Source organism: Sebastes umbrosus, chromosome 16, assembly GCF_015220745.1.
Source record: "Sebastes umbrosus isolate fSebUmb1 chromosome 16, fSebUmb1.pri, whole genome shotgun sequence".
Taxonomy (NCBI): domain Eukaryota; kingdom Metazoa; phylum Chordata; class Actinopteri; order Perciformes; family Sebastidae; genus Sebastes; species Sebastes umbrosus.
This window is the reverse complement of record NC_051284.1, coordinates 21,824,514-21,850,933: the sequence shown is the minus strand read 5'-3', so window position 1 is coordinate 21,850,933 and position 26,420 is coordinate 21,824,514. Positions and strand designations below refer to the sequence as shown.

At 41.5% G+C, this 26,420-nt stretch overlaps 1 protein-coding gene across 15 annotated transcripts in view; it reads left to right on the top strand.

Annotated features, from left to right (window-relative positions):
• The window catches only part of tnika (TRAF2 and NCK interacting kinase a), a 76,272-nt gene that overhangs the window by 21,854 nt on the left and 27,998 nt on the right, over positions 1 to 26,420 (top strand). For all 15 annotated transcript variants that reach the window (XM_037747188.1, XM_037747187.1, XM_037747193.1 and 12 more), the window contains exons 3-12: positions 14,841 to 14,897; positions 15,895 to 16,020; positions 18,094 to 18,204; positions 20,398 to 20,488; positions 20,925 to 21,055; positions 21,141 to 21,195; positions 22,549 to 22,627; positions 22,729 to 22,904; positions 24,767 to 24,833; positions 25,156 to 25,357. In XM_037747188.1, coding sequence (XP_037603116.1) covers positions 14,841 to 14,897; positions 15,895 to 16,020; positions 18,094 to 18,204; positions 20,398 to 20,488; positions 20,925 to 21,055; positions 21,141 to 21,195; positions 22,549 to 22,627; positions 22,729 to 22,904; positions 24,767 to 24,833; positions 25,156 to 25,357 — 1,095 coding nt within the window. The remainder of the gene's footprint in view (positions 1 to 14,840; positions 14,898 to 15,894; positions 16,021 to 18,093; positions 18,205 to 20,397; positions 20,489 to 20,924; positions 21,056 to 21,140; positions 21,196 to 22,548; positions 22,628 to 22,728; positions 22,905 to 24,766; positions 24,834 to 25,155; positions 25,358 to 26,420) is intronic.

Below are 26,420 nucleotides of genomic sequence, written 5' to 3'. Positions count from 1 at the left end.
TGTGTGTGTGTGTGTGTGTAGCTCCTGAGAAAGTCGTATCGTTGGTTTCTTCAGAATTGATGAACAGATGAGAACACAAAACGGAGGCATGTGCAGTTGTGACCTCACACGTTTGCTGATGTCATGATAATCTTGTTACCGTGGAAATCCGGGGTCTTAGAATGAAAACAAACGGCTTAAAGGCATGTTTCATCTTGTTTACCAATCACATCTCTCTCTCTTTTTCTCCCTCTGTTTCTTTATCGCTTTTACCTTCATTGTCCCTGCCTGTTTTGCACTCCGGCCAACCTCTTTTCTTCCTCCTCCTCCTCCTCCTCCTCCTCCTCCTCCTCTGCCCTTCTTAAGAACCGAATAAAACTTCAAAGTTGTTTTTTTTTATCTTCCTTATCTGCTTGGAGTCACGCTGCAAAGGACTGTGGGAGATTGTTTTCTCTGTATGCCCGCTTCACGTGCCTGCACACACACACAAACACAGTTCCACACACCTAAGAGAAGCAGCATGAAGTGCGAAAGCCTGGCATAAGAGACTCCGAGGAAAAGGATGGAAGATGACGTCATGTTTCCTCTTTGTTTGATGTTGCTAACTCCTCCAGCTCGTGTTTCTCAGCAGGAAAGAGGATCAAACAAGCCGGCGTATACAGAGAGACTGTCTCTTTTGAAAGTATGCATTGATCATACTAAAATGGTAACTTGACACGTCAGTGGTTAGCATTATGTTTAAGTCATAAGTCATTCAGCATGAAAAATCATAAAAACATGACTACTAAAGGCCGGCTTTAGTCATTAATATAAATGGAGTGGACAAAATAATAGAAACACCTGTCAGTAAAACGCAATACAGTTCAACAGCACCACTACCACAAAGCCTCCAAAATGATCATACAGTTGAATCAACCCCTCTGTCAAACAGTTTAATAAAGTAATACAGGTAGTAAAGTAAAACTGAACTTTGGTTTAGTTAACAGGCTCACGAGTAATTTAGTTGCAACAATAATTTTGTCAAGTTTTCACATTTACTTTGCTTTTAAGAAATGATCAGAGACATAAATCAGACTTTTGCTGTCTGGGTTCCCAAACTCTGGAATGCACTTCCTGTAGATATATGATCATAAACATCTGTGTCCACTTTTAAAAAACATTTAAATACACATTTTTTTGTAGGAAGACGTTTTTATAAGGTCCAGGTGTGTATGCGTGTATATATTTATACACATTTATGAATATATATTTGTTTTTATCACCTTGTTTTACCACTTTACTTTGCTTTTATTGTCTTCTGAATTAACATCTGTTTTAAAAAGTGCTATATAAATAAATGTATTATTATTATTATTATGAAACTTAGAGTAATCTCCTTAAAAAAGCGTATTAAATTCAACTAAGATATCCTTATTAATGGGGCCATGAATCTGAATTATGATCATACTTATTTGCAAACCGCACCATAGCTCACAGCAGTTCACTTCTGCTTGACTATTACTTTTTTACAGTATGTACATAAACATTCCCCAAAAATGCAGTCATTTGAGTCTCACCGTTGGCAACAACACCTCTGCGGTACTTTACTGCACACAGGGAGTACATTACTCATCCCCAGCCTCTCCTAGCAATCGTAGAGGCTAGTTATGCTCACTGTGTCTGTAAATTGCAGTTAGCGTGATGATGTAAATGAATAAGGAATGTGGTACTATATGGTAGCATTAGTGCTAATGGGGACGCTGCCAGGAAGTCTCAGCTGGGAGTGTGTGCAGACTTTATAGGGCTTGGGTTGTGTTTATATGTGAAGTATGTGTGTGTGTATATACAGTATATATAGTGTATATTGTGTGGGTCAGTGCGTGTCCCCGGTGTCGGGACATTGTTGCGGTCATTTACAGCCTGACACCGTGTCATTGCCTCTCTCTATTGCTGTATTTTTGGCGTTCGTCTACACACACACTTCAATCTCCCGAGTCCTCATGAATGAACTGTGAACCGTGACCGAGGTGGATGTTGCTTGTTACCGTGGGAACAGCAGATGTGCTCGTTCCACCCACATACAGCGACACTCACACCTGGCAGTGTGTGTTCATTAGCCTACATCCTCTCTCTCTCTGTCTGTCTTCCCCAAGGCCACACGCCCCACTTACCCACAATGCACTCCTGCCACGCCGACCGGGGTCAATTAGCCGTGCCTGATGTCAATAGCGTTCTCTCGTTCTCTCGTCGTCTCTTCTTTCTTTCTCACTCACTCTCTCTGCTGTATGTTTTCCAGTCCGCTCATTAATTGATAGTGTGCACTGTAAAGAGCTATTTAGTCCCGGGTTCTCTTCCCCCAGTGTGAATTACTGCTTGTCAATAGTTCAGTCAATAACCTATACCAGCTCTGACTCTATTATTCTCCATTCCCTCTGTCCTCTCCTTTCTCTTATTCAAAGTGTTTTTTCTAGGGCTGTCAAAGTGAACGCGATAATAACGCGTTAACGCAAATTAGTTTTAACACCACTAAATTCTTTAACGCATTAACGCACCTTACGATTTTTAGGTTGTAGCGGGCTCAGTTTTAAAGCTAGAGTGAAGATATTGGCATCAAAACTAGAAAATCTAAGGAATCCATTGGTATATGGTATTGGTAAATGTTATTATAGCTTGTTGCGAAGGAGGTTAAGTAATGCTCCAAACTTACGCTGAATTTTGGTGAGGAAAAACTGGCCATTTTCAAAGGGGTCCCTTGACCACTGACTTCAAGATATGTGAATGAAAATGGGTTCTATGGGTACCCACGAGTCTCCCCTTTACAGACATGCCCACCTTATGATAATCACATGCAGTTTGGGGCAAGTCATAGTCAAGTCAGCACACTGACACACTGACAGCTGTTGTTGCCTGTTGGGCTGCAGTTTGCCATGTTATGATTTGAGCATATTTTTTATGCTAAATGCAGTACCTGTGAGGGTTTCTGGCAATATTTGTCATTGTTTTGTGTTGTTAATTGATTTCCTATTATAAATATATACATATTTTTGCATAAAGCAAGCATATTTGTCCACTCCCATGTTGATAAGAGTATTAAATACTTGATAAATCTCCCTTTAAGGTACATTTTGAACAGATAAAAAATGGGTAATTAATCACAATTAACTATTTTAATTGCTTGACAGCCCTAGTTTTTTCACAGCCTTTAACTTCTCATTTTTGTTTTCCGTCCCTGCTCCTCTCCTTCATCTGAGAGGCTTCTTTTATTCATGTTTTCCATTCATCATCTTCTCACTCTCGCTCAGCTTTTTTTCATCCTCTCTCACCTCCAGTGCCGTACAGTAAATCAGCCCGACTGTTCGCTTGACCTCCAGAGCCGCCGGAGCGTGATGCCGATGTGCTGAACCTGCTGCTTTGCCTCTTCGCCGCAACCCTCCTCCTCCTCTGTAGTGTTCCCCTCGCTCGTGCACACTCTATTGCTCTGTCTTTTTCCCAGTTGTGCATCTTGTTTGTAGTGCAGAAGCTGTAACATCAGGGTCTTTCTTTCTTTCTTTCTGTCGCGACTCTGAAGACATTTTGGCAGTTTGATTTTGAAATGAGAGATAAGTGGGTGAGTGGCGAACAGAGTGAATTAGCCAGTAAGTGCATTAGCGACTTAACCTGTGTAGATGAGCTAGTGAATCAATCAGGTAATGTGTTAGTTGGTGGAGAAGCTGTTAGACGGATCCCAGCAGCATGAAGCTGAAAACGTTCTGTTTATGTGTGAGTTTGTGTTTCAGTTAATCTGGGTCAGCCTCTACTATAAATAAGCTTTGCACACACACACACGTCCATCCGGCGAGTGGTTATCCTGTTAGGGTTGATTTATTTCCATCACATCAAAGCATGTATAATGATGAGGACAAGCTTCTCCTGTTTCCTGACCTCAGACATATGCACACGCACAAACACATGCATCCTCTTTACATACATGACATGAAACTAAATCAGATTTCGTGTCACATGACGCTGGATTTACCCAGCTTTGTGTGTTGCACCCTGTCTATTTGTTTCAAGCACCGTCACACCACCACAGGGAGATGACAGATGTGCTTTTGTTGCTTGTGATCAAACCCCCGCGCGTGGTTTGTGTGTATTTGCCTGTTTGCAGACTTATTTAAACCGTTTTGTCGTGATTATGTAGCGCCGCGCCAAATCCTTTCCCTGACCCCAGATTAGTCGTACATTTGTGTGTCCACCGGCTTTGTTAATTAGCTTGTTTTACTGTGAGCGAGCAGGTTAATGAACGGCTATATTTCAGATTGTTCCAGAAGGCTTTAGCCGATAACACCGGTTCATTCAGAGTGGAATCAACACTCGCTCTCTGTCGCACAATTCAGCATCTCCTTCCTGCAACCCCCCCCCCGCCTTACTCGTCAATAAAAGCCCTCTGGACTATTCTACAGATCATTGCTCTCATCTCTCTTCCTCTCATCTTTCTCTTTTCTTTCTTCCATCACCTCCACCTCTCTTTCTTTATTACCTCCTACTCCCACAAACTCTCTGCTTGTATACGTTTCCCTCATCCTCACTGGCTCGTTATATCTTCCCTCCTTTTCAAATCTCTTCCCCGTCTCTTTCCCTCTCTTGCTTTCTCATGTGTGAGTGTGAGAGCAGCCTCGGGGTGCTTCTATATTTCCTGGGCAGTGCAGTAGTAGATTGGAATGGAGGCCTTTGTCACTTTTATTTACTGCTTCACTGATTCCACAACAGCGTGCACACATAATTGTGTATGTGTGTGTGTGTGTTTGTGTGTGTGAATGCGGAATGATTGCAGGTGTTTGAACTGCAATGAGGTGTGTCTGGTAGTATTGCCCCCTTATTTCTTTTGGCTCCTCAGAGCAGAACTGTGTTTGTATCGTTTGTTAGCTGAAAGTAGCTTTAATTCTGCATCGCAGCTCCGGCACCTGCTGGGCATGCTGGGATTTTAAGCTTACAGACTGGAACCAGTGGGTGTTGATACGCGGGTACAGACTGAAACACCGCTTGTCTGAAATCCTTCAACCCTAAAACACAACTGGGCTACAGTTGGGTGGGTGTGTGACAGCACAGTGGGCAATCTCCCTCGAGGACCTGCCTGTCAGAGAGAGACAGAGAGACATAGAGAAAAATGTATAGATTGAAAGCCCAGGGGCACATCCCCATCGCCCACTTTTCCCCTATGATACTGTTACCATGCCGACAGGCCCTATGCCAGGAGAGCATCCTTAGATGCCATTCAGTCAATTCTTCCCTGGTGTTTGTGTATGTTTCTGTGTGTGCATGGATTACCATGACACACAGATTAGGATTATGGTGTGACCCATTTCCTTTTTTTTTTTTTTTACAAAGAGTTGGCAACACAATCTGGCAATCTGTTCTTAGTTTGGTGAGTGGGTGTGTGGGTGTATGTGTGTGCATTACGCTTTAGCGTGCAGTGTATTTGCTTTTGTCTTCCTGTATCTTTTGCACACAAGGTACATATGAAGACTGATGCAGGTGGTAGCATCATGGATGCACATTATTGCTTTGAAAATTGATAAAAAATGCAGACGAATTAGATGTTTTACTTACTTTACTTGCCACTATCTGGCAAAATATCTATTCTAAATCAAATAACATGCTTTCCTTTACGTTATTGGAGACCATATTTTAAGTGGCAGTGGTGGTGAGCCACCAAGATTGACGCACCCAGATAGGGGGCAGCTGTGGTTCAGTGGTAGAGGTAGAGCAGGTCGCCCAACAATGGGAAGGTTGGAGGTTCGATCCCCGGCGTCTCCGGTCACATGTCGAAGTGCTTTTGAGCAAGATACTGAGCCCCAAATTGCTCCCGAAGTGCCATCAGTGTGTGAGTGAGTATTTAAATTAGATCGTCATAAGTCCATTGATCATTTACAATCTCCTCTCATGATCAATTTAGATCTATTAGCAGAAATGGAATATAATATTCATAACTATGTTTTCATTAGTGTATAATCACCTGAAACTAAGAATTGTTGTGTTTTCATTAGCTTAGAATGAGACCTTCATATCATGTTTCTACAGTTGCCCAGAACGGATACACCAGACACTGTCTCTAGAGAGGGCCTTTCGGGTTTTTGCGTTACCTGAAGGCCACATAGTTCTCTGACACGCTTGTGAAACTACGGTAACGTGAGCTGCAGAATGTAAAACCGTGGTACCGCCAGCCGCAGTCTGACTTCCGTTGCTCCTAAAGTAGTGTTATTATGGTAAGGATGGCCTCTGAGCGAGGCGAACGGCGTTACCACGGTTCACATGCAGTCTCGGAAAGGGAGGAGTGACTGGAAGGGTATTCAGTTGGTTGCAATCTGCAACCACACCACTTGATGCCACCTAATCTTACACACTGTCCCTTTAAATATATGGAATTTGTTGAGTGAAATATATATCATAAAAGTGTAGGAAGTGTGTAGAGTTTTCTAAAATGGTCCTACTTGCAACTGCATCACCACGCCGACAAAAAAAACTAAAAAGTTGAACATAAAACTTGAACAGTCTCCCATAATGAATGTCTTAATTAAGTTTCTGCAAGCTGCTTTTTAATTTTAGTGAAATGAATAAAAAGCAATGGCTCTCTAGAAAGTCGGAAATCAATCTTAATATGATGGGCATTATCCCCAGTAATGAGATTTGTAGTTAATGGGCTACAACATGCAGAAGCTCCGGTGTAGGTGTTTAAATCCTGCTTCATGTAAAGGATCAAGGCTTCAAATCAAATAAGGGTCTATTTTTAAATCACAAAGCTTGTTCACTCGGCCATTTTGGGGCAAAATGTGGATGGTTTCCTCTGACCTTGCAGCTTGGCCACACAGCGAGATGCACACACTGAGGACAGATGCACTGTGAAATTCTCACTGAACTACTCTCCTGCTCATCTCCTCCCTCATTTCACAATCACTCCTTCTTCCTCTCTCTTCCTCTCTTCCTCCCTCCTTTCCTCACCCAATCTTCTAAATAACAACATCAGGATAATAGTGTCTTATTCTTCCCTGTCTTCTCCCTCTCTTTGTATGTGTGTGTGACCATGTACGTTTCTGTAAGTGTCGTGCCCACTGTACTCTGGCCAGCAAAGACTGTTGCTAGGCTACGACAGGAAGTGTCCTGCATAGTAAATGTGTCCGAGGTGGTGGTGGGGGGGTCTGTGTAATTGACTTGGCAAGGGCATGGACACACACACACAAACAAACAAAATACACACACGCTGTCGACACATTTCTTTTCACACGCAGAAGCTTTGGGTGTGATGATATCCACCAGCAGGTTGTATTGAGGCAGCGGCGATCAGGTTGGTCTCGCCTAACTGAAGCTACAAGCTGAGAATGATGAAGAGATGCCTCCCTCTGCAGCCTGTGGTGCTCGTGTGTGTGTGTGTGTGTGTGTGTGTGTGTGTGTTTATTCCCTCAACATTCAGCTCCATATAGCGGCAGAAAAATCGTAAAAAGAGAATCATTACACACACACACAACCTCCTCTTCTTCATCCTAAGACACACACACACAGTCCTCTGCGTACCTGTGCACCGAGGGCTATACTGGTGTTTTACTGTCGCTTGGCAGGTGCAATTAATCATAATTATGTGTTTATGATAATTACTGGAATAGGTATACTTTGTGTCAGTCTGACGCCTCCCTCATGGTGCACACGGAGGGGGACAGATGAGATGAGAAGGCGCTGTAATGTTGGATCTACAATCCGTTTAGATTTGAATACAGCATGAGCTTATATAGACAACATGATAAGCGGTTATTACTCTTCAACAGACGACAGCTCCAAAAGGATTTTTAGCACGCTGAAAAAGGTCTTGATTGAACGCGATAAGTGTGTATTTACTTTTGATAGTAGCTTGGGTGCTGTACGATAAAGAACTCAAGATATGTAAGAATGCTTCTCTCTGTGTACACACAGAACATGTGAGTATTAGTACGTGTTAATCCGGAAACGATAAGTCTATTGACAGAAATTAATCCCCTGCATTTTTGATAAGTGATTCGGCGATTAGTTGAATACCTTTCGGTTTTGGCAGGTGCTTTGACAAAACAAGCAACTTTTAGATGTCAGCTTTGGCTCTGGGAACTTGCAACGAACATTTTACTGTATTTTTTTGGACATCAAATAATTAACTATTTTGATTTTGAGTAATTTTTCAATCAAAATGGCAAATATTCCCAAATTCCAGCCTCTCAATTGTGGGGATTTGCTGTAGGGATGTCACGAGAACCAATACTTCGCTTCCAAGTCAGTGCCAAAATTATGAAAACGTGACGGTACTTGTTTTTCTACAGTACCGCAGGTACCTGGGATCAGGATTCGAGACTAACCTGAGACTCCCGTCATCCCGGGGGCGATTTTCACTGGTATTAGTATTGACTAGTAAATTTCTGTTATCGTAACATCCCTAATTTGCTGCTTTTTTATGTCTTATATGATAATAAATTGAATATAACTTTGGTTTGGGAGTGTTCAGTCTAACAGCGTCTGACAAAACAAGCAATTTGATGACATCATTTTTCATTATTTTCTGTTTTTTTTATTGACCAAGTGATCACACGATTAATTGATAATGAAAATAGTTGTTATTTTCAGCTCAAGTCAGATGACAAAAAATCAGCAGATGCAGCCGTAACTTGCACTTAAAAAAATGAATCCTTGTAGGACACAATCTTAGAACATTTGACATTTTAAGCCTTACAAAATTAGTATTTATTGCAAGGCGATTTTATTTAATTGCAGAAAATTGCAAGTGTTTGGGTGTATTTTGTCCACCTTTTGTGTTTTGGCCTGTAATCATGAACGCATCTCTTTTGGACCGATCATCACAAAGTGCTGGGAGTAAACAGAGGCATTATTGCTTCTGGATTATTTAAAATCTAATCAGTCGACTTTTAAATTGAGGGAGTGGAGTCTATTGTCTTTTAGTTTATTGTGTAAGAGAATGAAACAATAACCATTACATATTATACACATGTACAGCAGATGAAACTAAATGATCCTGGTTTATGAAAGCACATTCCTATTTTACTGGATGGAACGATCAGAAAAATACCTAAACTCCATTTCCATACAGTAGTTTCCAAACACTGACCTGCAGGGAGGACGCCAAGTAATGACTCCACCATGATGCGTCCGCCTCGAGGCTGATTTGAGATCAGTTTGGTATCAGTTGGCTGTCTCCATCACAGCACGGCCATCCAAGCGGAACAAACATAGTCAATTTGGTCTGTTATCGCTCAAACACACCTGGCCATGCAGGCAGCTTCGCAGCTCCTTATGTGTGTGTGTGTGTGAGTGACAGATGTTTTGCTATCATATTTGGTCAAAAATACTTCTACAGGATTAAAGAGGGGGGAAAACGGTGGATTGGACACATGTGAAGATAATTTCCTAAACCTCATTTGAAATGTCTCTGTGATGATTGAAGTTAATGCACAGCATGCTCACTAGATAGGAAGTATTAGATGAAAGCATTTGTGCGCGCAAGTGTTCAGTACGTGTTTGTTTTGCTTTTGCGGAGACACCCGGGGGCCCGTGTCAGTGCATTGTGGTTTGCAGAAGGACGCTAGATGCATTAGCAGAAGCAAAGTGAAAGGGTTGCAGGGAGCACTCGGCTTGTGTCATATTTGCTCGTCGAGCTCAAAGCTGAACGTTGGCATTAGCGTTCGGCTCAGTCATGTTCACACGGGCTGCTGCCGGTCGGAGCTGCGAGGCATGAGAGAGAGAGAGAGAGAAGGAGACAGAAAAATACAAGGGGCAGGAAAAAAGTAAGCGAGACATCTACAGGGAGGAGGGCAGAAATAATGAGAGGCATAAAGAGGAGATTGTGAGGAGTTAAGAGGGTTAGATAATGAGAGAGAGAGAGAGAGAGAGAGAGAGAGAGAGAGAATCAGAGGGATAAGAGAGGGAGGCAGAGAGAGAGAAAGAGAGAAAACACAGATCTAGGTCAGAGAGGCAAAGCAGTCAACAATCGAGTGGAGGAAGGGATGAGCAGCCCTGTGAGGCTCAAAGCTCCTCAATCTGAATGGGACGGATCATAGAGAGAGAGAGAGAGAGAGAGAGAGAGTGGGCCATCCTCAGGAGAGAGAGAGAAGGAGAGAAGGAAGATGACAATTTTATTGTAATACCGTGTGACATCCTCTCTTTTTTCCATTATTTAAACAGAGCTGGTTATCATGAACCAGCCAACATATTGTTTATGAACTGACATGCTCTCAAATTTAGAGATTTGGTGGACTTTAAAACGGCACAATTAAAAAGTAAAAAAATCAGATGCTTCCAGACTAAATCCAGAAGTTGCTCCAAATTTTAGAGTGAGTCAGTATGAACTGAACGAAGAGGAATTTGCATGTTAATTAAGATTAGAACAAATGCAAAAAAAAAAGGATGTTCAAAGGAGTTAATTTGTGGAATATTTTTTAAAATAAAATGAAAATGTGTAATGCACTTAATAGATGTACAAAAGTGTACAAAATAATGAATGTATAGACGGTAGGTGTAGTAAGCTATAAGGCTTCAGCCTACTCCTTTTCGGTCAGCATAAACCTGCTGTGATTTGTCACTATTTCAAAAGTAATGACTTATTATTGTTTTATTATCATTATTATTATTTTTAATATGTATTTTAGGGTTGTACTGTGTACTGCACTGTGTATTACTTTAATCTGTCAATTAGTTTGTCAGTCATTGGATTGATGTGGTTGTGTTTGGTCTAAAATGTTGGACAACAGTGTAATATGTCCATCACAAGTTCCCAGAGCTTAAATTAAAGTCTTCAAACTGCTTGTTTTGTGCGACCAACTGTCCAAAACCCAAATTAATTCAATTTGCAATGATATGAAATGGAGAAAAAAAAGCAAATCCTCACATTAATAAAGCTGTAATCAGCAAATATTTGGCTTGATAAATGACATGTTGATGAGACAATTAATTGACCGATGGTTTCATCGCTAATCATTTTATCATCCGTCTTCCCGACTTTGTTTTGGTATCATTGTTACACAGACACATGATCCTGTTAACTGCTTTGGAAATGGCTATTTAACTTCACATTTATATAACCAAAGACACACCCCCCCGTCCCTTCTTTGAATCTGCAAATAAATGAGCAGGGCGAGGACAAAGAGAGAGCGAGAGATGAAGATGAACAGACAGCTGCTAATTCCTTTCTGTTGCTCCTTTCACACTTGGTCATTTAATAAGGCAGGATGACATTACTGCTCTAGGAGGGAAGGAGAGACGGAGGGAGGGAGGGAGGCTGTCAGGTGGCGGAGAGAGTAATGAATCTTTATGTCCAATATCTATCGGACACATTCTCTCTCTCTCTCTCGCTCTCTCTCTCGCTCGCTTAGTCACTTTCTAACTCTCTCAATCATCCTCTCTCTCCCTCCCTCTTGTCTCTCTCTGTGTGCACATGTGTGGGTGTTTGCATGAGTTCTTCTGTCTGTGCGAGTAGCGGAGAAAAAGGGAGATCTTTTAGTATTTCGTGTGTGTAAGTGTGTGTGAGAGTTTCTGATTTGTAAGTGGCTGTAATTCCTTTGTTGGTCTCCAACAAAGCCAGTCCTTGTGCTGGTGGAATTGGGGCAGTCTGATCCTAATGAGAAATCCCTGTTCAATCTTTCCAGCTCTTTTTTACTCTCACAGAAGCTGCTGGACTCGCTGTGTGTGTGTGTGTGTGTGTGCGTGTGAGAAAAAAGAGAGACTGATCACAGCGTTCAGACATCCAGTGGTGCTTATAGTTTGCATTGTGCAGTGCTGGATTGGGTGACACAATGAATTATCATATTAAATCTCCCTAACTTTCATTTAGCAATAAATCAGCAAGTTTTCAAAGTGTTTTTTTTTTTTTTAATTCAAGAGGAGATGTTTAATGAGAAATTTAACTTGTGGATTTAATTTCCCCTTATTCAGGGACTTCTGGTGTTAACATATTGCCAGTCATCTTGTGGGAAACATAGACTGCCTATATATAAATGTCTCCAACTGTACAAAAGTGAAGCCCAAATAACCCTGATACGGGAGTTGCCATCTTGAGATTTTGACGTCATTTGGGCGTCTATATATATATGATTTTGGCGGTCCATGTGAACCAGCAGCGTGATGTCAGTGTTGCCTTTTTTTTCCTTAGAACAACAAATCTATTATTGGTATTTTCTTCGTACGACTGCAGTTTCGCTTCAAAGTCAGCGAGACAAGAAAAAAAAAAAAATCTTTGGGGAAAAGTTATTTGACGTGTACTTTGACTTTTTAGTTTGACCCATGTTCCTAACATGGAAGGGGCGGGATTTATAACCTATACTGCAGCCAGCCACCAGGGGGCGATGGAGATGTTTTGGCTTCACCTTTGGGGAGCTGTCATGTTGTCCATCTTTATAAACAGTCTATGGCGGGAACCCACCGAATGTACAAGTGTAGTTTTCTTCTTACTTGCTGCTCTGAGAACATGATTGCTTCCTCAAATTAAAGCAAATTATTGTGACCTTTTAAAGCATATTGAAGCAGTTAATGATAAGTGAATGTACTTGTAATATTGTTTTTTTTTTAATTATATCATATAACATATTTTATATAATTATATATTTGTATTGTAGGGGACCTAATGAGCAAACACATCCCTTTGTGTCCCTAATAGAGATGTGATCACATCATTATGTTGACCTCTGACCAGTTTTGCTACTTTATAAAATTAGAGTTTGAAGGAACAAATGAGCTATTGTGCTGCCTGCATTATTTTGCAATAAATAACTGTATATATACTGTATTGAATAAACTCCGACTCACTATTCATCAAGTAAAGTGAGTTTTGGTGAGCCTGTGGGTCCAATTGATCTGTTAAAAAGCAGCAGAGTGACTAATGGCCAGTGGCACGGTGCAGAGACTGTCCTGCCACTGCACAATCATGAATTGCAAAGCAATCAAACCACCAACTTTTCTTTTGCCATCATATCCAGTACTTCTGTTGTTATTGAAGCATTCCTAGCCTCTGTGTTGGCTGCAGCGCTCATTATCAGAATGGCCCTTCGATTAAAGCCCTCAGGAGGCGTTTCGGAGCCAGACCCTTAATGCCATCTGGTTTATAGCTACTGTTACAATTCCACCAAGAAAACAGTCCTGCCCTTGTTTTGACTGTGTCTGTGTGTGTGTGTGTGTGTGTGTGTGTGTGTATCCTTGACTATGTGTGTATGAGTTTGTTTGTTGCTGCTAAGCTGTTCTGCTCAGACTGTAACGTGCTAATCAGTTGATACCAGACAGGTGGAAGTAATAGCCGTTAGTGGTTTGTAGCGTCTCTAGTCCTGTTAGCTTCATTAGATAATCACAGGCACAGATGCTCTGTTGCAAAACGAACCACTTGGGTCTTCCATACGCCCCCCAGCTTCCAATCTCCCGGTTCCTCGCCCTCCGAGCTCCCCCAGGCATCTGCCTAGCCTCGATATTACACAACACAGACAAGTCTGTAGGTCGCTATCTGTCTTTGTTGCTCCAATCGAGACACTGTCAGTTGTGTTTTTGACTGCAATCTTCCATTTTTTACTATTAACATTGGATTGAACTGCAACTTGCAACTACAAGCGAGATCCCAGTGACATACTGGGGTATCATGTCGACCAAGCAATGTAATGCAAGTGCTGTCATGTCCTTGAAGGTCATGGTCAGGGCAGCTGGTGCCTGTTGCATCACAGCCAATTTCACCACCAATCAACACAGAAAATAGGGTATATTTAATAAGCTATGTAGTTGTGTTGTTGTGGGCTTTTTTGTAATATTCCAAAATAATAGTATCCAAACAGTAAGAGATATACATTTTGAATGTTTGCTCCCCTCCTTTGGGGCGCCCCTACGTATGCATGGATGGATGGCGTTGCTCCTAGCATTCGCCTATACCGGCGATGCCTAGGGCTGGTTTTGGGCCAGGGACACCATATTTTTTGTTTCTCTCTGCTGTCAACAATCCATCATTTTTGACCACGTAAAGTCTGTACGATTATTGAAAAGTTTTACTTAATATAAAGGGTGAAAAACAAAATCGCATTTTGTGTGTTCTGAACTGGTTGTTGCTGAAAATGCTTTCCTGCGAACAAACAATACTCACGTGAGCAAACCTTTTAAAGTTAGAAAAAGGTGATGTCACCAATCAGGATTTAGCAATCTTGTAACAGGAGAGACTTCAGAGATTAGGTCCAAAGCACACTGGAGTGCACGGATTTCAGGCAATCAACTTTTATTTCAAATGTTTCCACACCAACTGCATCTTCATCCGAGACTCTGTGCACCGGACAGGCCTACTATTCCTTGCGAAACGGTTGAAGCACGTTTAACCTCCTTTCTTCACTCAATATTTTAATCAAAATCTGATGAGAGTTGTGGAGTTTTTTGCTCATGTTGTTCTAAAGAAGCAGATTACTTTAGTTTTTTTACTTTGATTGTTGCTTTCAATATCCCCTCATGCATATTGAATTATTGTTTTAGAGAAATCCTCGATTTGGAAACAAGAGGCTTGAGCAGCATCAGCAAACATTAGTAACTTCGTTTGTTGTCTGTTGTTGGTTCTTGTATTTAAAAGACCTGTCAATCAGTTTGGGAATAATAGCAGTTTACCATCCAGTATTTTGGTGACGGGATGACACTTATGTTGGATTGAGTAAAAATGATGTTTAAGTATCTTCTAAAAGTCAAGGTCACACACATTGTATTTGTTGCTTATTGTACTGGATCTCCTTTGGGGAGCCATGCTCACTATACGTTTTTTAATGTAGTGTTTGATATGCCCTGATACAGTATACAATGCATGTACTGTAAACTGTTAAATTTGTCTCCCTGCGTCTCTGACCGTCTCTCTCCTTCCTTCCTTTCACCAGGGTCGCCATGTTAAGACGGGGCAGCTTGCAGCCATCAAGGTCATGGATGTCACCGGGGTGAGACACACACACACCTACACGCACGCGCTCAAACACTACACGCGCACAGCAAAAATCATCTCAAGTGATTACACCGCCGCTGCCGCCGTCGACCGTGTCATCTAATTATGAGCGATGAGTCAGTGCGAGCGTGCACGTGCGATGTGGCGGAGAGGAAACGAGGACAGGCCTATTGCCATGGTAATATTAGCCGGAGGTATTAGGACAGCAGTGTGGTCTCAGACGTGTCTGTAAAAGAAGGAGAGAATCTCAGTTCTATTTAGAGATCCTCTCACCCTACGCCTCCCCGTCAGCACTCGGCTGCCAGCAAAACAATGAAAGCACTGCAGGAATGAAGCAACTAAGGAACAGATGAATGAACAGGAGCATGAATGACTGGCTAAGGAAATGAACATAAGCAGGTGTATGGGGATGAATGAATGAATGAGCAAATTAGCAAAGGAATAGAAGGAATAAACAAATAAATTAAACTGTGTATGAATGACTGTGTCTGCTTAAATACAATAAAAATAAATGACTGTATTAATTGATGATAGAAAATTAAATGAAACACAAAATTGCTAACTTAATGAGCCGCTAGTGTACAAAAATCAGCTTACTACAACAAGTGTTTTTGTTTTCACGGCTGATGAACACTAAATTGAAGTAATCAAGGCGTAATTTTGTGCATAATGAATAAGGAATTATATCGGTAAGTAACCAACTGCCACAAACAACTTGTTTCAAGCAACTGCTTCTTGGCTTTTGTGGCAGTAACCCCCTAAAACGAAAGTAATTAAAAAGTAATGCCATTGTGGATAATTTAGCGCCCAGCTGTGTGCTTTGCAACAGAATTTAAATGGATTCAAAATGCAAATCCATCCTACGACTTCATCCCTTTTTGCTCTATCGCCATCCTATTAATATGTTTGAGGGGTCACAAATGAAGGTTGCGGTTTAACGCCTGTTGATATCTCTCTCTCTCTCTCTCTTCCCGTGTGTGTGTGTGTGCTAGGATGAGGAAGAGGAGATTAAAGCGGAAATTAACATGCTGAAGAAGTACAGCCACCATCGGAACATCGCCACCTACTACGGAGCGTTCGTCAAGAAGAACCCCCCTGGCATAGATGACCAGCTATGGGTACGCAATTATCTCTGTGTGTTTGTGCAAGTATTGTTTTTAGGGCTGTCAATCAATTAAAATATTTAATTGCAAATTAATCACACGTTTTTTATCTGATAAAAATGTACCTTAAAAGGAGATTTGTCAAGTATTTAAATCTCTTATTAACATGGGAGTGGGCAAATATGCTTGTTTTATGCAAATACATGGATGCATTTATTATTGGAAATCAACTAACAACACAAAACGATGACAAATACTGTCCAGAAACCCTCACAGGTACTGTATTTAGCATAAACAACAACAACAGCTGTCAGTGTGCCAGTGTGATGACTTGATTATGACTTGCCCCAAACTGCATGTGATTATCATAAAGTGGGCATGTCTGTAAAGGGGAGACTCGTGGGTACCCATAGAACCCATTTTCATTCACATATCTTCAGGTCAGAGGTCAAGGGAGCATGCCAGTCTTTCGTCTCCAAAATTGAGTGTAATTCGTAGTCTTATTTAGCCTCCTTCGCAACAAGCTAGTATAACATGGTTGGTACCAATGGATTCCTTATGCTTTATTGTTTCATATGATGCCAGTATCTTCACTCTAGCTTTAAAACCGAGCCCGCTACAACCTAAAAATCAAGTTGTGTTAATGCAACTCTACGCGTTTGTATGTGAAAGTGTAAGACGGCTGTAGAGCGCCACAGAGCCGAACAGAAAGAAGAGTCTTTCCATTCTTCACTGTTATGTGAAAGAGTGTGTAGTTTGTTTAGCAGGTTTTGTGTGCACTGGAATATGTACAGTATATATACTTAACGTGCGTGTGTGAAAGATATAAAGGATATGAATTATTGTGTGTGGCTGGCTGGCTGGCTGCAATAAATCATGTGTTAACGCGATCTAAGGGAGCTCTCTCTTCTCTGATCCTGTAGCATTCATCACACTACAATGGGAGGACACACACACACACACATATGCATATACACACAGCAGCAGCCACATCTACTGGCCGCATAATTCCTCCTGACTCAACAGCCGCCTGTTTTCCCTGCGTGTGTGTGTTAGTAAGTGCACGAGCTGCGTACTTTGACATGTGTCCCCTTATGTTTATGCATACATGTCTCTTTTGTCTTTGCGTGTCTGAATGTACGTGCTCAGCCTGGATGAGAGGGGTGGGCCATCAGTCGCCAGCTTCCTCTTCCTCTCCCTGTTATCCAGAGTGATGATCATGAGAGGAGCTTGAAGCGGGGCCAGAACTGACCAGCTGAAGCTTTGCCCGCAAATCTCCTCGGATGGGAGAGGAGAGGGAGAGGGAGAGGGAGAGGAGATGGAGGGAGAGGGAGAGGGAGAGGAGAGATGAAGCCATGAGGCAGCTTAAGGATGGAGAGAAGAGACGGATGGACAGAATGGACACATTGTGTTTTGGGGTCAAGAGATGCACGACTTGATTCATTCATGTGATCTCGTGACCCCGTTGAGTCAGTTTATGCGGTCGTTTCTGTGGTCGCTGTGGAGTGTGTGACTGGAAGGAGTCTGTAGGATGACTGTCTGTACATGCTGTGTTTTGCTCTCTAGTCTGTATTAGTAATGCTGTTACAGTTACAGATTATGAGTTTTGTGTATATTCCTTATAAGGAGCATCATGTTTGAAGAAAGAAAGCACTTTTTATTCTGTTCACATGCGTCAGTAGCGGCCCATAAAAATAAATACATCCAAGAGTGTGACTTTTGGTACATAAAGGGACTGATGGTAAGAATCAGAAATGCTTGTTAACAGCGACACCTGTGGCCGTTAAGTCAACGAAAGTGCCTCTTTGACTGATTTATCTGATATTGGCACATAGTATCGGTCTGTTGACGTGTCGGTCAGGCTCTAGTACTTTGATAATATGACCAGTCACAAGACAAAAAGAGAAATGTATCTGCCCACAGAGTACTGTGCATACATAAATAAACAAATACAATTGTTTACTAGCTCCCTGGTTATCTCATTAAGTTGCTTTATGGGAGTTACTGGCTTGTTTAGAACAGATCCCAGACCAGATTGATTCCTTTTGCCGAACAGTCAATAATTAACCTTTTGCTGTTTGTGTTTAGCTGGTCATGGAGTTCTGTGGAGCCGGCTCGGTGACGGACTTGATCAAGAACACCAAGGGCAACTCTCTGAAAGAGGAGTGGACCGCCTACATCTGCAGAGAGATTCTCAGGGTGAGTGAGCATGTTGCAGAGTCATTGTTTCAACACTACAACAGCCGTCCTTCCATGAGTAAGCAAAGCTTAAAGAAACAGAGCGAGATCCTCGATGTTTTCCTTCTGAATGCATGAATACGACTGTGAGAGATGTGCGAAGAAAGACATCTGTGTGATGATTTACTATTGCTGTTCACAAGAAAAGCATGCAGTTTATCAGACATAATTTATGTAAAATAACAAAAATTCACAAATGCTGCTCGTTGTGCCAAAATGTAGCATTGCAGGTCAGGAAAAAACAGACCGAATCATCTGAAACTATCAGAATTACTTCTGACAAAGGATTATTCCAGATGTGCATTTCATTTATTTCCATTTTTCCTTTCAAGTTCATATGGTAGTTCTGAAAGTTTTCTGAAAGAAAACAGTTCAAGTTTGTGTCCTTCCAAACCAAGGGAACAAGACATGTCTGAAGCAGAGAATCTCCATTACAGAAGCTCAGATAATCAACACTTAAACACAGTCAAACAGGCGTGAAAAAATACATTTACACACCTGTTTTTCTTCTATATAACTGTCATTCTCTGATGATTTATGCTTCGTTCTCCAAACTACTTCCTTGTCCTGGCACAGGTACAACATACCTTAATCCGACTGATTAAGCAGAATGATCTAACAGTTTCAGCTCAGGCCACAGTTCACTTTTAGAGCACTAGAATACTGAACTAATGAGCTTATCTTCTGTGTGTTATTTTCATTTTAGTTTAAAATGTCCCCTGTGCAATGTAAACTAATAGCTACTATTGTAGTATACTGTAGTAGAAAAATAGGATAGTGCCTTTTCCCCGTTGTCTTAATTAAAATCAGGGTTTATTGCGTAGAATAAGTATATTTTAAAGCATTTCATCACATCTAACATAGGAAAACAAACTTTTCAGTATTCAGCAGTTTCTTAAAGATAGTAATATCCTTAATTCACTGCTTTCAAACTTTTACACTTCTATTCTTTTTTCAAATATTGATTGAAGTTCTCGAGGCATTGGATTCTCATTTAACATAATAATGTAATAGCTTCTCTTCATTCTCACTTCATTGGTATTTTATACAGTAATTGACCTGTTCTTTCCACATCTTATCTCTATCTGTTTTTTTGTGCTTAGGGCGATAGCCTCAAACAGACGCAGAGCTGCTCTGAACTGAGGCAACAATGATTTCCTTTCATCCACTTTTATTTCCTTTTTCACCCCTCGTCTCTCTGCTTCCTGTCTTCCTGCTGTGACTTGCTCTTGTTTCTTTGTGTGCCTCTGTCCCCTTACATTTAGTCTCTCTGTCCTCTCCCCCTTTGTCTGTCTTTTATCTTGTTCTTTTCCGTCCTTTTCCTGTCTTCCCTGTTCACATTTCTACCCCCCCCCACCACCTCCCATCCATTTCTCTGTCGTTTACTTATTATTTCAGTTGCTGTACAGAATAGAGAAAGACACTTCACTAGAAAAATAAATATTAAACTTTCAAAGCATAAATACCTGACACATTCATGTATTTTGCTTGGATTCAATATACTAAAAATCCTATATATATGTGTAAATTTAATTACGCTAGCAAGAGGGACCATCTCATGCAATTCATTTCCTAATTCTATTTGATCGTTTAGAGACAAAATGCCTGATATCACAGCTGTATTCAACATTTATTCTCTCAGTATATTGAATAGTTGACTTTCCTGACGAAATGTTGAACAGGTAGTGTAGTATGCTCCAAAATTGATGTACAAATACTGCTGCTACTACATCTACTTCTAAGACAGGTAACACTACTAAAAAGTAGAGCTGCAACGATTAATCTATTTATCGATTAGTTGTTTACTATTAAGTGAACCGCCAACTATTTTGATAATTGATTAATCGGTTTTAGTAATTTTTTTAAGAAATAAACATTTTTCACAATATTTTGACATTTCATAGACCAAACAACTAACAGATTTATCGACATTAAAATAATCGTTAGTTGCAGCCCAGGTAATAAGCTTTCTCTTTTTGTGCACAGGGAGATCAGAGGTCATGGTCATCTACACAGTAGTAACTGGAGCTGTTAGTCCTGTTCAAGGACAATTCCTTTTGGAAATAAGCTCTTTAAATAACAATAATAATAATAATAATAATACTAATAATGACTTGGCGTTCCTTCTCTGTGTGTCTCTGTTGCTGTCTGCAGGGTCTGACTCATCTCCACCAGCACAAGGTCATCCACAGAGACATCAAGGGACAGAACGTCCTGCTGACGGAGAACGCAGAGGTCAAACTAGGTCAGTCTGTCATCGAACCCCACTTGACAAAACGGCTTTAGGATTGGGAGGGCAGGAGGAGGTATACGGTTTCAGATGGCTCAGATGTGTGTGTGAGGTTTTTCTTTCTTCTTTTATGCTGAATACCAGCCTACTCATCTCTCTGTAGCTCTGCCACTGTTCCTGGTGCAGACTGCTGAAGAAGGGACTCTCTCTCTCTCCCCCTAAAGCCCAGTAGGGAGGGGATTATAAAGTGTGTGTGTGTGTGTGTTTGTAAATTGGGCGAGCTATTGCAGGTTGAGCAATTCGTTCCTGTTCAGAGTCCATTATGGAATTTAGTAAAGCCCATTGGTGTCAGCCCACACACACACACACACAAAGAAACACAGTGAAAAACAACCATTTAAATAAACTGCAGACTATATGCTGAAGTATTGTGTTTTTTTTTGCCCTGTAGTGGACTTTGGCGTGTCAGCCCAGTTGGACAGAACAGTAGGAAGGAGGAACACGTTTATCGGGACGCCATATTGGATGGCGCCAGAGGTTATCGCCTGCGACGAGAACCCTGAAGCCACGTACGACTTCAAGGTGCTTCAACAACCTCCCGGCCGCTGTCCGTTACGCTGTTTGTGATCACCCTGAGTACTTATGCACTGTGTCTCTGTCATTGCAGAGTGATTTATGGTCGCTGGGAATCACAGCAATAGAGATGGCTGAAGGAGCACCACGTACGTACCCAGTCAAAAACACACACCTCTGCAACACATCACTATAATCGGGTGTCCAGGCCAATGCAACTCATCTTTAGCCATACTTTTAATGAGGGCAAAGGAGCGGTTATACAATTGGTTGTCAAATTGCTTCTTCTTTTTTCTTTTCTTTCCCTCATTACCTTATTCCCAGAGGTTGCACACAGTCATTGTGATGATTGAAATTTTGTATAACTTCTGGTGAGAGTCTGCCTGAGCTACGGTCGGTAATTGACTGTAATAATGAAGGACATAATTTAGTTTTGTCCAGGTTGTTCAGTTCTAGTAGTCGAGGAGAGTACAATGCTGTTTTGGAAGAAGACCTCCAACTATATGAGAATATTTCAGTGTGTGCTTCACAAATTGGACATAACATATGGGTTTAGACTCAGTAAACACAAATTAATCACATTAGGATGCCAGCAATTGACCGATCTTCAGTCCTGCCCCCCCTTAGTTTACTGTTGCTAGGTCGGACAAGCTTGACAAATAGAAACATACTTCAACATACTTCGGGTCGGCACAAAGCAGAGATAATATAACGAAATCAAACAAAATCATGCAAATCAGCGGCCTGCAGTCGGAGCTCCGGCGGGAGGTGGAGAGCTCTGCGCCCGGCGGCAGCGGCTCCTCCTCCAGCCATGAGCCAACACTGACCCCACGCTGCTGGAGACCCAGGCCGTATTGTTGGGCCCGCTGGAGGGAAGGGAGGCACGGGAGAACCAGAACCAGGACTGCACAAAACGATAGTTCCTTATTGTAATAGAAGTCATAGTAGTGTTACATTTGAACAGAGATAGCATATCTAAGTACTGTACATGTATAACCCAACAGGAAAGGGGAAAGTTGAGGTTCAGCCAGGTTCCAAGCCTGCTCAAATGTTATTGGAGCACAGAGCGAAAAGGGGCGGGACTTAGGAAGAGTCAATTGCTGAAAACTCGTGGCACGTCACGTGGCACACATAGGACGAACTAAAAGCCGTGAACAAAAATGATCCAAAATATTAAAACATCTTTTAATCTATTTTGAGCTGAAGACTAGTTAACCCCTGGCTAGGTTTGATAATGTGAAGTTTGGATATTAAAAACCCCAAATAACCAGATGTTATAGTGCCCATTATGTGAGATGGATAACCAACCTAAGTGTTCTTCAAGATGACAAGACCTAAGAGTGTGTGTTACACTAATAGATTGTTATCAGTATCGACAGCGTATTGATCAGATGAGGGCTAACTCCAGCTGGCTTTGACTATATGCCATGATAATGTTCATCACAATTAGCTAGAAACATTCACCCTACAGTAACTCACCCACCTGATATCTGAATCTTTAGCGCTGTGTGACATGCACCCAATGAGAGCCCTCTTCCTCATCCCACGCAACCCCGCCCCCAGACTCAAGTCCAAGAAGTGGTGAGTGGGAATCTTGCAACACTATCAAGAGCAGGAAAATCAGTTCAGTCAAACACTGCGGGTTATTTATTTACTTCTTTGGTGTGTGTGTGTGGTTTCAGGTCGAAGAAGTTCCAGTCGTTCATAGAGAGCTGTCTGGTGAAGAGCCACAGCCAGAGACCGAGCACGGAGCAGCTCCTCAAACACCCGTTCATCAGAGAACTGCCCAACGAGAGGCAGATCCGCATCCAGCTGAAGGACCACATCGACCGCACCAAGAAGAAGAGAGGAGAGAGGGGTGAGGGAGAACATGTGTTTTATAGACGTGCACGTATGGATTTAAACGCAGATGTAAACGCATAATTTACACACACGTTGGCGGAGGAGGTGGAGCGACTGATTCATGAAGTAGTTACGCTTGATAGATGCCCGCAGGAGTTAGCTGACGTTAAAAGGAGAGTTTCCTTTGTATACAGTGATGCAATGATGATGCTGTATATCACAAAATTGTATCATATTAGTGGTTCACTTACTCAAAATGTTTCACTAAATGTGACACTAAAATTCACTTCTAAATCCAAAATTAGACGCCGTCACTTTATTTATGACAAAATTGACGAGTTCTATTCATTAAAGAAAGTTGATTTAGTAAAAAAGACTAATTTAATACGCTGAATCACTTTATTCAAACGGAGGATTTCGTTTGAGGATTTGTAATTTTTTTTCTAGAGTGATTACGTCCACTGCTCTATTCGATATCCAGAGCATTAATATAGCAGCAAACAACTATTTGCTATGTAAAGATATAGAGGAGTAATGTCTACCTGAGCAGAGAACGAAGTCACTCTGCGTCTGGGTGTGTTGTAATCAAAGCTACTCCTTGCTTTGTTGACATAGTCGGGCCGGCCGTGTGTGCCTTTGAGTGTGTGTTCGTGCATGTAAGCGTGCCCCAATGACTAGCTCACGGCCGCCGTTCTGCACTGCTCTCATACGGCAATTACTTGTTGCCATTGTTTTCACTGTTAGTGCTGTTAGCACCGATAGCTTCGAGCCGTCGGCTCAGCCGTAGCCATGTTGAGCCTCACGGAGGCAATACAAATGCTCCCAATCTTGCATTTAGCACCTTTAACCTATATGACAAATACATGTTTTATGTGACCGTTTCACAATAAAAGTCACCCGTGTTTCGCCAACTGAATGCTTTTAATGTGAAGCAGCAGCAGTAGGGAATGTTGTTATGCATTATCAATAACTCAATACAGCTCTGATACGGCTGTCGGTGTGTGAAATTAAAAACGGTAATGCCGAATTACATACATTCATTGTTTCCTGTGAATCCAGCGTGAGAATGGCGGACCCCGCCACTAACAATGAAAACTAATATATAGACAGGTAACTACAGAATCTATGTATGTTGAATCGCCATTACTGAAAACCATAAATAGGATCAAAAACAGGGTTTGATTTCATGAAAATGAAGGATTATAACTTCACAGTGCAGCAGACACACCCAGATACACACTTAAACACACAATCGACTCTTTGCACCCATAAAAAACAAAGAGATGTAATACACTTTTAGACACACACACAGACGCAAATTCTCCCGCACACTCGTGTGCCGTCACAGTGACAAACACACACACACAGTTTGAGTGATAGACTGACAATCGCACACAGGACTGCGCCAGTAAGAACCACATTAACCGCTCCAAGAAACAACAGACTGCGGGGCGGACGTCGTGATGATGTATAGAAATGTCTTGTCATTGTGGAGACGGTGGCTTCCTCCAGCTGTCACTTTGTCACTTTCGGAGGACAGGTCTGCGTGGACGTGTCTCAGGAAGAGCCGGAGCCGCCGCCTCTACAACCGTTATGCTTTAAAGCCCCGTTCGACTGAAAGAGCTCCGAGCTAATGTTCCCCACCTCGCTACACACAGTGAAATTACAATTTATACTCGTATTCAAAGCGGCTAAAAGAAAGTGCCTTGAAGGAGTGTGGATCTGGGAATGCCAGAATCGTAAGCAGCTCAGCAATGAGCAAAGGTAGTTCAAGTGAAAAATGAAAAATGTGAAGTGGAATGGCTTTGCGCTCTGCTGGTTATTACCTTACTCATATGGTTTTTATTCGTTTACAATTTTTCTTTCTCTCTCTATCAGACGAGACAGAGTACGAGTACAGTGGCAGTGAAGAGGAGGATGAAGAAAGAGACATGGGTGAACCAAGGTCAGTATCCTCACACTTGTGCGAATATAAACTAGAGCTGTCAATCGATTCAAATAGTTAATCGCGTGATTGTCCATAGTTAATCATGATTAATCACAAGTTAATTGCACATTTTGTATCTGTTCAAAATGTACCATAAAGGGAGATTTAAAACTTTAAAACTGAGCCCGTTACAACCTAAAAATCGCAAGTTGCGTTAACGTGTTATTATCACGTTAACTTTGACAGCCCTAATATAAACACAACTTGTTTTACTAAAAAACATTGACATCTTATCACTAACTCAAAATCACCTTGCTCTTCTCACTGGTCCATTTGACAGCTCCATCATCAACGTCCCCGGAGAGTCGACACTGAGGCGGGACTTCCTGCGCCTCCAGCTGGCCAATAAGGAGCGCTCGGAAGCGCAGCGGCGGCAGCAGCAGCTGGAGCAACAGCAGAACGAGGAGCACAAGCGCCTGCTGTTGGCTGAGAGACAGAAACGCATCGAGGAGCAGAAGGAGCAGAGGAGGCGCGTGGAGGAGGTTAGCTGGAGGAGGCACTAGCCATGACTTTTGACCTTGTTGAATGCAAGCAGCTTATATGAAAAATGGTTAAAACTTAATTTTACAGGGTCGCAAATTTCATGGTATTTAAGTGATAATCAGCAAGAAACCTATTTGAAATTTCTTTGGAATTACTGACAAATTATCCCAATATTTACCTCAAAATGTATCGAAAATTACTTTATTATAAACATAATTTTTATTATAATATTCCGCTATTTCCCAATAGCTGGTAATTTATTTAATATATTTCCAGGAAAAAGAATACAAAGTTAATTGATATGCTTGATTTCCATGTCTGCTAATAAATAGATAATAATTAGCAAATAACTTCTTTGAAATTTCTTAAAAAACAAATCATTACATTAGCCACCAGGTTACATTTGTGTAGACAATAAGTCACACAATGGTGAGATTTGTGCCTGATCATAAGTGTCTGCTATTAGTTTTGGTTTTCCACCTCCGATGAAGAGCAGCACACAGCCGCTTCTCAAGCCTAAGGGCCCTATTTTAACCATTATATGCCATTTTTAGCATATAATTATTAAATAATGTTTATAATAAAGTAATTTTTGATAAATTTTGAGGTAAATATTGGGGTAATTGGCAGTAATGCCAAAGAAATTTAAAATAGATTACTTGCTAATTATCACCTAATTTACCATGAAATTTGCAGACCTGTAAAATGAAGTGTTACTGAACAATATACACAAGTATATACGTTTTTAACATGCATAGCCCAAATTTACATTCCCAATGGAAGCCCACTGTTTGGCTCTCGTCTTTTAAACGCTTTAAAGCCTATTTGCAAACATAATTCGTCCCATTCTGGCACTTCAAACTTACAAAAACCTTTCGTTCACCATTTGGTAGAGGTTGCAGTAGAAAGGGAGAGCGGTACAGAGACAGACACACACACTCAGCCTTTCCCCAGTGTCCCTCTCTTAGTTCCAGAGAGCAGGCTTATAGAAGAAAATCCTTAGCCCATAATCTTTGCACTCTCTCTGGGTTCCCACCAGGGTTTGCCTCCCGACGCACGGCT